At 36.4% G+C, this 11,644-nt stretch overlaps 1 protein-coding gene across 2 annotated transcripts; it reads left to right on the forward strand.

The window, feature by feature from the left end:
• LOC109226643 (protein SPA1-RELATED 4-like) lies at positions 2,153-10,957 on the forward strand. 2 transcript variants are annotated; one of them, XR_002068097.1, is made up of 7 exons: positions 2,153-3,356; positions 3,473-3,630; positions 4,451-5,399; positions 5,477-5,669; positions 5,753-6,064; positions 6,815-6,874; positions 10,241-10,957. XR_002068097.1 is itself a non-coding variant. In XM_019391464.1 (7 exons), the coding sequence occupies exons 1-7, from the start codon at positions 2,697-2,699 to the stop codon at positions 10,427-10,429; spliced, it is 2,475 nt and encodes an 824-aa protein (XP_019247009.1). In that variant the 5' UTR covers positions 2,155-2,696; the 3' UTR covers positions 10,430-10,957. The 2 variants fall into 2 exon arrangements, 1 of the variants encoding a protein (XP_019247009.1); XM_019391464.1 differs by having other exon boundaries at positions 2,155-3,356; positions 5,477-5,623.

An 11,644-nucleotide genomic window follows, 5' to 3' on the forward strand; every position in this document is an offset into this window, starting at 1 on the left:
ACCAAATATTGCTCAAACACTTCTGGTATCATGAGAGAAAATAATAATCAAATAGACAATATAAAGCCAATTCTAAATTTATAAATGACGAAAATTAAGAATTTTAATGTTCTACCACTAACTTTGTGACAAATATCTCCTTCAAGGAAAAATACCATTAACATCTGAATATTTTGTATCAATGCGGCAACCACATAGTCATTGCATCCTTTAATAAAAGATACACGAGTTGTTATTTCCTTCGGGCAACTCAATAACTAACCATAATTTACTAATGTGGTTGTAGTAGAAAGCATTCTACAAGAATGCTTTTGCCTTAGAATGATACTTAATAAAATTATCCAAGATGTTGTACGACAATGATCTTTATGCCACAAAAATAACATTTATATCCTCTGTTATTCTAGCTCTTTGGGAGGTGAGTTGTGGTATTCTTCATTCACCCCAGGGAATAAAAATGTGCTTCGAAAATAACTTTGAATAGCTCATTATTTTGTTTAAGCACAGAAAGACACAGTTTCATAATATTTTCCTGCTTCAGGAGAAAAATTCAATAATTTTACTACTTTAGGAGCAAATTTAAAATACAAAATATTGAGTATATATTTAATTCTCTCAATCATATTACCTCTTTTGGAGGTGAATCGTAATATATTTATATTAAGAGCGCGTTCATATTTACAAAGCTTTATTAATATTGTCACATTCACTTCAGGGAATGGATTAATATTATCAAAAGTTCTCTTCCTTCGGGAGATGGAACATAATTATCTGAACGTGCAATGACCACATTAAATTGTGATAGCGTCTGACCTCTTTTAATATATTTGCTACTTCAGGAGCAAATCGAGGTATGTGTGAAATAAAGAGAAATTTTCTCTAACTTATCTTCACTGTAACCATAGCAAGCCTAAATTATCACTTCTGGTGGTCATAGGCATATACCACTTCTGGTGGTTAACAAAATTTTGTTACAATGTGATATACGAAACATAACCACTTCTGATGGTTGTATATTTCTTGCAACCTTTGCTGGAGTTTAAGTGAATCTAACAATTACCCACTTTTAATCCTTTATTAAGATAATCAAGGAGAAAAATAAGTACAAAAATAACGATTGTATAATTATACGTAGCCCCCAACCGTTTGCCACATAAACTACTGAGGTAGCCTCGCGATAATAGCTTGAGTAAGATCAATTTTTTCTTTCCAAGTTTACGAGACCTCATCCAAGTAAAATGGCATCTGCATCATTATTTGGCTAGAAAGACGTTATTAATATACATGATAAACATATATTTAGAAATAGAAAGTTCGCACCTTGGATACTTTCAAAGATTTGCTCGAGATGGCAGAGTCTCGTGCTGATAACGTATTATAAAATAACGACTGTAAAGTAAATAAACTAAAGACAAGTATAGAGAGAAACTGATATATTATTCAACTTTCAAACTCATGTATATAATAAACTGAAATCTCCTCTATTTATAGAAGAAAGGAAGCTGCTGTGTAAGCTGCTACTGCAAGCTGCTGTTTAAGCTGCTACTGCAAGTTGCTGTGTAAGTTGCTTGTAGATAAACTTCAATGGAGTACTAAATGGATAATCTTCCTGAAGAAGATTATCTATAGCGGAGTAATAAATGGACGTCCACTATAATATTTTCATAACATATACGTGCACTTAACTGACAAGAGGGGTTGCTTTGATGGTAAGCAACCTCCATTTCCAACCAAGAGGTTGTGAGTTCGAGTCATCCCAAGAGCAAGGTGAGGAATTTTTGGTAGGGGTAAGATCTGCGTAGGCACTACCTTCCCCAGACTCCACTAGTGGGATTATACTGGATTGTTGTTGTTGTATACGTGCACTTAACTTTTTTTTTTTTTTTTTTTTGGAATTTGGTCCACAAGAGATGAGCTACATTAATATTTGGCCTCACTGCTAACTGAAAGCGAGCTTTGAGGATGTGAAAGTGCCACGTAGATGAGATGTAATAGAAGCTAAAATCAGTGGATTGTAGATAATGAGTGGACCCCTTGAGGAATATAAAAATCAATTATCATTAAATTAATGTCCTGCACAGTAGCACTGTGTTTTTTTTCTAATAAAATAAACCCCTTTTTCTTATTTTTATTTTTATCCTTTTTTCCATGTATGGAAAGACTTGTTTTCTTTTCATACATCCTGTCAGAAAAGGAAAAGATTTTCACCTAATTTTATGAGGCTGCAGTACATTAGTACTTCTTCTTTACAATAATAAATCAAAATGTTTTGTATTTTCTAAAACTACAGTATCTGTTGTGTGGTTCTTGTTTTTTTTGTTTGCTTTTAGCTGATATAATAGTAGTACAAACTCAGCTTCTTTCTGCTGATATTATTTTTGGCGGTGCTGTTTAGTCTTTCCTCAGATATCTAATGTTTCTTTGTTAAAAAGTAGGTAGCTGATATCACAGAATTTTGTGGGGTTGATGATTTGAACTATTTGTGTAGTAAAAATGAGTTCTTGATTCAGCATGGCTATATTGGAATCATACAGTAGTTTACGAGCTCGATTCGAAATTTAATATTTGTACATATTTAGTAAAATTTTCCGCACCTGGTTGGAAGTAAAAGGATGTGGTAGGAGTCTGAGAATTTCACAGTTTCTTGATTTTTGTGGCTGTGGATTGAGCTACATGCAATTATACGTGGATAAAAAATGGAGGGTTCATCTCAGTCTGGTAGGGAGAGGTCTGAAAATTCAAGGGGTTTGAATATTTCAAGTGTTGTGGATAGGAATTCAAGATTTTGTTATGATTCTGGATTTTCTGATGTGAATTGTCTTAAAGATCAACAGGGCAGGAAAACAATAGGTGGTAGTAGTAGTAGTAAAGATGTTAGTTTGAGACATTGGTTGGATGATCCAGAGAGAAGTGTTGATGTTCTTGAATGTTTGCACATATTTACTCAAATTGTGGAGATTGTAAACTTGGCACATACTCAGGGGATAGTTGTTCATAATGTGAGACCATCATGTTTTGTCATGTCATCTTTCAACCGTGTTGCTTTTATTGAATCTGCATCCTGCTCCGATTCGGGTTCCGATTCGTGTGAAGATGGGCTAAATAGTTCATCTTCACCTTTGCCTATTGAATCTGGCATAGTATCTGATAGCAGTTGTTTGCAGTCAAGTTCAGGTCATATGGTGCAGACTTTGGAAGCTAATAAGAATAGACATATTGAAGAAAAGAAGCATACTTTTCCAATGAAACAGATATTGCACTTGGAAACTAATTGGTACAATAGTCCAGAAGAGGTTGATGGATCTCCAAGCACTTGTGCTTCAGACATTTATCGACTCGGAGTCCTTCTCTTTGAGGTTAGTACTAGCAATATATTAGCAAATTTTGTGGCATTGAGGTGTTCCTTTAGTTAAATTTTAGTGTCCTCTATGATGATGTTTTTATCTTATTGATGCTTATAATTTGTGAGCAGCTATTTTGTACCTTCAACTCATCAGATGAGAAAATTGCAACTATGTCATGTTTAAGACATCGTGTCCTACCCCCACAATTGTTGTTGAAATGGCCTAAAGAAGCTTCATTTTGCTTATGGTTATTACATCCGGAACCAAGTAGTCGGCCAAAAATGGGGTGAGCATTCTTTTTCGCGCCCACTTGGTTTATTCTTTTTGCCTCGGAAAGTTTCCCTTAACGCATTCCATTCTTGAGTTGTTTTGTGACCTGATCAGTTTGTTGTTTAAGTCTTCCACTAATATTTACTTCTGATTTATAACATCATCCTTGAGAACCTTGATTCTAGTCTTTTTGCTATCAAACTAGAAAAACTATTACATGTCTTGCAACAGCAGTATCCCTTTTTTTTCATTAAGAAAATTGGTCGATGCAATGGCTTTACGTCTTGGGAGTAAGATCATATGCATTGTGAGAAAGTAAACTAATTACACCCACCGAGAGTGCCTATAGTTGAAGATATGACAGCACTAGATTTCACGCAGAATTAGCTATTGTGGACAGCTTGATTCTGCATCTTGCAATCTCTTCATAAGGCCTTGTCTCAGTGACAATATGCAAAATCATTGCTGATTTACGGTTCAATGTCCATCTTGAACCTTATTGTTTATTGATAAGGATGTCCATTGTTTCATCCAAAGTAGAAAGACCAAAGAATTCTAAATACTTGTTGATAGTAAAAGAAAATAGATAATAATGACACAAAAGAGGTATCTACTAATGAGTACTATCTGAATATTGTGAGTCCCTTTCTAATGATGAAATGCATTTCGGACGTCTTATCACTCGCTTGAATTTTCTACTATCTCTGCTTCTTTCATCGAATTTTCATTAAAATGGATATTATGCAATTGATCATCTTAATCCGTAGTGATTTTAACACCAATATCCTTGATTCTTTCCCAGTCTCTCCTCATTTGTTCTTTTCAATTGATGACAGCGAGTTGCTAGAAAGTGAATTCCTCAGAACTCCAAGACATGACTTAGAAGAACGTGAAGCAGCAATAGAGCTTAGAGAAAAAATAGATGAGCAGGAATTATTGCTGGAGTTCCTTTTGCTAATCCAACAGCGAAAGCAGGAGGCTGTGGAAAATTTGCAAGAAATTGTTTCTTTTGTATCGTCTGATATAGAAGAGGCGTCTAAGATGCAGACAACCCTTAAGATAAAAGGAGGCTCAAGCTTAGAACCAGCTAAGCGCTTAAATCCGCGGAGGACAGATATTACTGAAGATGATGATTCCGGGAGCTCTGGATCTAGAAAGAGATTTAGGCTTGGCACAGGTGAGAAATCCGATGGTCATCAAGATGAAAGCCAGAAACCCGAAAGGCAAATTGAATATAAAGGCAGCATTTTAGCAAAAAGTTCCCGTTTGATGAAGAACTTCAGAAAATTGGAGACAGCTTATTTCATGACAAGACGCAGGATTGCTAAAACAATGGACAAATCTACGAGTAGACGTTGTCAAACAAGTACGGAATGTAGAAGTTCCGGTACAGCTACTGAAAGGAGTTCTCTGAGTAATTTGTCATCAAAAAGATGGTACAAGGAGGATGGACAGAGTGGATTTATCAATTCGTACTTAGAGGGTCTGTGCAAGTATTTTTCTTTTAGCAAGTTAGAAGTGAAGGCAGATTTAAGGCAAGGGGATCTTCTAAACTCTTCCAATCTTGTATGTTCTCTCGGTTTTGATCGCGACGGTGAATTTTTTGCAACTGCCGGTGTAAATAAGAAGATCAAAGTTTTTGAGTATAACTCAATTCTAAATGTGGATCGTGATATACACTATCCAGTCGCTGAAATGGCTAATAGATCAAAGTTAAGCAGTATATGTTGGAATGGCTATATCAAGAGCCAGCTCGCCTCAAGTAACTTTGAAGGTGTGGTGCAGGTTAGTCAAATTCATGATCATTATTGCTTTTTTATTTAACAGAATCAGAAAGAAGTTCGCTTAGAAATATGATACAGGTATGGGATGTCACAAGAAGTCAGCTTTTCATGGAGATGAGAGAGCACGAGAAACGCATTTGGTCTGTAGACTTTTCCGTAGCAGATCCAACCATGTTGGCGAGTGGGAGCGATGATGGTTCTGTTAAGCTTTGGAATATCAATCAGGCAATTCTACTTTTGCACTTGGTGGATGTCAGCTTTAAAACTAAATGTACTACAGTCATCTAATTATTATTGTTGTATAGATTGAATGTGGATGTGTAATAAGTTGGTTTCTTACCTGGTTTGCTGCAGGGAGTAAGTGTTGGAACCATAAAAACAAAAGCTAACGTCTGCTGTGTTCAGTTCCCCGTTGATTCTGGACGGGCCCTTGCTTTTGGTTCAGCAGATCATAAGATATATTACTATGATCTGCGAAACTCAAAATTGCCGCTATGCACCTTAGTTGGGCACAACAAGACAGTGAGCTATGTCAAGTTCATAGATTCAACAACTCTTGTGTCTGCATCTACGGATAATACGATAAAGCTGTGGGATCTGTCATCGTGCACGTCTCATGTTCTTGATTCTCCTCTTCAGTCTTATACTGGTCATATGAATGTAAAGGTATTGTACTTTGATCCTCCCTTATATACCAAAAGCAAAGTTGGGTTTGACAAACAGCTTGATTCGTTTACAACCCTTGGTGGAATCTACTTATGGGTCCAACTGCAACGATATCTACCTGTGAGGACCATATTATAACAGACTTTAAGTAGATGAGTTAGAAACGGAGAGTTGAATAGCTTTTCGTTGTGAGATAAAGAAATGGAGGGAGAGAGGTCGACAAAAGAAAGTGGGGTAGTGGTGGCAACAGGGCCTAAACCAGAAAAGTAGACGAAGAAAAAGAGGTGTACAAAGGAGGGATAAAATGTGTGTATACGTAGCATAATCTTAATGAATTTCTTGTTCGAGCTTGTCTAGAATAGCTAGACAATCAGAGTTCGAGCCAAGCCTGTGAGGCACTTCAAGCATTCTTATGTCATATTGTACTCTCTTTATACACCGTGGGTTTGTTGCACTTATTCAAATGGTAGAGTACTGGCATGAAACTTGTATTGATTTCCTAATGTAAGCTTATGCATCTACATAAAAAGCCGTGTATGTTCTCAAGGGTAAATGATTTTCTGTATCATCATTCATCAACACTACCTCCAATTTCTTCTTTTTAAGACATGATTGTTAGTAACCAAATCATGTCTCTAGTTTCTTCTTACAAGTTACTCCCGACTTGTACTTTGTATCTTCCCTTTCCCATGGTAACGTAATTGTGCCTGAATGTACTTTGCTATTGATGAAAGCATTTCTTTATTTCAGAACTTCGTTGGCCTATCTGTAGCTGATGGTTACATAGCAACTGGTTCAGAGACAAATGAGGTATCATTTATTACCACAAAGTTGAATCTTATACTTGCGTACTTAATTGCATTATAAATTAGTTTTGAGCAATACTTAGATTGTAATAGAAAATGTTTGTTCACATGATCACATCTATATATAAGGATAAATAGTTTGACTAATACTGGATCTTTGAGCATCATACCTTAAGGCAGATACATGAGGCTGCAGTTTGTGTTCAAAGTTCAAGTTACTTTTAAACATAGTGGTGAAGTTGCTGAATGCAGTCCATAAATAAATTAAACAAATGACACAGTAGTAGTGATACTGTATTACAGCGTAGAACACGTGATTTTTGTACATTTATAACATACTATCTTGATTCACAATGACCATTTCCCTGTTACATGCGCACTAAATCAATCAGCCAATTGACTCTGCCTCCATCACAAACAATCGGCCATATGAATCATCTATGCATATTCTGCTCAATTCGGATATTTCATTTCAATACTGAATCTTTAGAGGCAAAATAGGGTTCTACTAGAGATCTCTAACCTCAAAAATATACTTGTGCTCATTATGGCACATAAGAATAAACTCTTGTTATAATTACCGATTTATTCAAAAGAGTTCATTTTTGTTATGACTGCTGATTTGTTGAAATGAGTCCACTTCATGTGAAACTCAACTTCATTCTTCACATGAAGATTCAATTGGTGAAGAATTTCCTGGAGATTATCTAAATGATTCCATTTAAGTTGTTTCATCTTGTAAAGTGTCGATTGCTTGGAATTAGTCCAAGACCTGGTGATACAGCCTACTGGATATCAGCGCTGCATATATTCCTTATCCGTGACTTTTGGGTGCATCATATTTTTATCTATAGTTTCTCCAAAAAGTCATTTAAAAGGAAAGCCTATCTCTATAGTTAGTACATGCAAACCTCTCTATAACAACCTCTTTTTTTCCGAACATTTTTTGGATGTTGTAGTGAAGTGCTGTTGTAGAGAACATATATACAACATAACATGAAAAATTGGTTACATAGGCCGTTATAGTGAAGTGATGTTATAGAGGTAGAGGATGGCTGTTGTAGAGAAGTTTGACCATAAATGCAAAATGCAAGGTCTGGCGGTTATTTTGTGTTTTAGTAGTTCAGTATGTCTGGTTCTAGATGCTAAGTTTGTACACTGATAGTTTGACACAGTTTATTATTCTGGCCTAACTCTTTGATTGTTCCGAATCTTGAGACTGCTTCTACATGTAGAAATCAGTTTATTAACAGTAAATTCCATGCGGTGAAGCAAAAATTAAGAAAGCACAAACTGGTCAAAACTTCACTTATGCTGCCTATAAAATGAAATTTGGCATCAGCACCCTCAAGGCAGGGTGTAGTCTGCGTGTTATAGATGACACGTTGGGCCTTGTGCATATTCCACCATGTGGCAATTTTCATTGTGTACTATTCTAAACGTGTTTATCTAGACGTGTATAGATATGCCTTTGGATCATATTGAGCATGTACAACATTGGATACCTGATTGGCCTAGACCATATATCAGAGACGTGTGTACCATCAACGGGATAACCAGCCCTAATCAAACAATCACATCCTTGCATGTATACCTAGTGATGGCTGTCGTTTATTTGCCACATAGTGTTCCCCCTTGGTACCTTAAGTTGATCTCTGGCACAAGCAGGTTTATAGGCAGTCTGCAAAAAGATGTTCTCCTTGAGCTTCAAGAGGAAACCAAAGGATTTCAGCTACATTTTGTTGCTCTAAATTCACATAAATCAGCCAACTATAATCTGATTTGATTAGTTGGTCATTGACTTCCTTTTGTCACCTAATTTCGTGTCCATCTTATATCCTTCAGAGAAAAGCCATAGCTTTTGGAAGTATCTTCGTCTGAAGCCTTGCTAGCTGCAAACAACCCAAAAAGGTGCCAACTTAAGTATGGGAACATTACTGGTCCTCAATGCAAGAGCAGGCTACTTGTCTGGAAAATTTACACACATTTTACGCATGTGTTGAAGTTGGGTCAGCAGAGGAAGAGCCAACTGCGTGGAAGAATAAGAATTTGTTTTTATAGAGATGATTGAAATGGAGGAGTGCTATAGGAGTAATATGCTAACAATGTGAAGGGCCAGTAATGTAAACGAATAGGCACCATGGTGTTATATGGGAGTGCATGTTGGTTCTCCGGACTCAACATATGCACAAACTAGATGAATGTCATAGAAATGGGAATTTTAAGATGGATATATTGTCATACCAAGACTGAATAAAGATTAGAAATGATGACATTTTCCGGGTTGTACATAGACCTGTATATTCATCGAGCTGGAGGTGTGACAATATGATGATTGAATGTGATAAAATGAGTCTTGTTTTAGACCATCTAGAAACAGCTAACTGCATAAGTGGCAGAGAGAGAACCTGGTGAAAACTCATTCAAAAGTACCATGGTCTCGTTAATGCTCCTATCAAGCCTCAAATTCTTCATTTCAGCCGTAGGATCATCATACTCTTGGCCAAGCCTCTCATTTAGGTCCAATACATACTCGTCCCAGGATAACTAAGCCAAATGTTTCCTTCCATGCATAAAAGGTTCGTGCCATTGGATTACTTCTCCCCCAAAGTGGACTACTTCCACCTTGACCCTCTCTGCTCCAATGGGTACACCATCAATTTAGAAGAACTGATCCACCTTACAGCTATGTTCTCAAATCAGACCCATCAAAACTCGGGAAATTTTGATCTTTGACAGACTAGTGAAGTAAATGGAGTGAAACTTTAATCTATTTGCTGGTGTGGCCAAGAAACAGGGTTCTCAGACTCCTAGATGGTCGAAGTGCGGTAGATTCTTCATTCTCTCTTGTGTGTCCATTTTAGCCATGAGCTTTGCAATTGATTGCATATGCTGTAATCCTGATTGATCTTGTTTCCTCTTTAGATCTCCGATTTATTTCTTCATTAACACCATCTCCTTCATGTCCATGGTCGATCGTGTTTCTGTGAGAATCTTTAAGGCTGGAGCTGACGATTGAATGGCTCTGATACCAATTGATACAAGCAAATGAATAAAAATTGAAAAAGTTAACCTCGAGGAAAGAGGAGTTTCGAGAAAGGGTCGAATAGCTCAGTTAAGGGGAAGACTCTAAGAACAATTCAAAAGATTGACAGCTAAAATGGGTGTTATTGTTTTAGATGAGCTCCAAATGGATGATTACAAGTAAATGATACTGTAGAACTAAGCTGGAAATTGGCCAACTCACTCTAACCAAATTTCCTGCCAAAATTGAATTTGGAAACTAACACCCAATTGGTGGCTATTAGTGCTGATTACTTCTCAATTTTCCATTATTAATGTGGATTTGGTGCTTTGTGTCATGCTGCAGGTTGTCATCTACCACAAAGCTTTTCCTATGCCAGCATTATCATTTAAATTTAATAGCACAGATCCGCTTTCTGGTGATGAAGTGGACGACAGTGCACAGTTCATCTCATCCGTGTGTTGGCGTGGTCAGTCCTCTACCTTAGTTGCTGCAAATTCTATGGGAAATATCAAGCTCTTGGAGATGGTCTAATGTGGTTCAAGTCCCCAAAATCTTGACCGTTGCTTTAAGAAGAGGAAATGTGTGAACGAGAAGAGTTCGGCACAGGTAAAATGAGGGGGTTACACCAAGATACTGTTGTAGCTGATATAAGCTAGATACAATACTATGGTAACAAGGAAGTTGCCATCAAGAAACAAATAATTTTGCAATTAGTTCATGGTGGAAGCAACTCTCTGGAAATATGAGATTTTGTCTCATAGTGGAAAGTGTTGTAAATAAATATTGGTTTTGGAGAGGAGTGAAGAGTTGCAAGTGTTAGTTCTGTTTGTATATTCTATAATTTTGAAGTTCTTAAGAAATTCTCTGCAATGTTAGATGTTGGCCTGATGACGTCTAAGCGCATTCATTTTCCAGCATATTCTGTTTAAGATGTTTATGCTGTTCATGACCAGCCAATTGGTTTGACATAAAGCATGCACAAATTATAACTTCTAAGTTATTTGGAGCACATCTTTCCAATGGGACATTGTTGGCTAGTGAGATTTGATAATTCTATTCCATTTCATTTCTGAAACTGTTTTGGTTGTTTTATTTGCTTTTTGTTATTTTTAGCCAGATGATGGTAACATTTTCAGTGTTATATTTTAATCTGCTGGCCTGCCGCCTGTTAATTAGGCAAGTTTCAAGATTGATTGAGAAAGGCAAAGGAGAACATAGAAGACATGTTTCTCTATTGGTTTAAGATCCAACCGAATATTTGATGTTTCACCATGTGACACATTACAGTTTATCTCTATATCTTATGATGGTTAACTTTTTATTTTTTAAGTAGTGTCACGTGGATATTATGTAACGTGAGTTGTGTCGCGGCTATAGTTATATAGCAATTTTATTCATGTGGCCGCTTACTTGCGTTTTTTGGGGTAAGATCTAGCATGTTTTGTCATTTTTACTTCTTATAATATATAAGCCTAGTTGAGTTGTTTTTCCATTATAAAATTAGTTTTATTACTTTTGTGAAGTAAATTAAAAGTTAAATAACCATCCATGGAAACATTGACACCAAAGTAGTGACAAATGTTGATATGTGTTGTCAATGTAATATCCCACTCGTGTTTTTGGATCAATTAACAAGCAGGGATAAAATAACGACAACTTTTGTTCCTCAATCCCAAGCAAGTTGTTTTCACTATATGTATCCTCACTTATCGTCCATGTTATACCATTTAAGCCCGTCTCAGTACA

The sequence above is a fragment of the Nicotiana attenuata genome, chromosome 6 (genome assembly GCF_001879085.1).
Source record: "Nicotiana attenuata strain UT chromosome 6, NIATTr2, whole genome shotgun sequence".
In the NCBI taxonomy this organism is placed as follows: Eukaryota; Viridiplantae; Streptophyta; class Magnoliopsida; order Solanales; family Solanaceae; genus Nicotiana; species Nicotiana attenuata.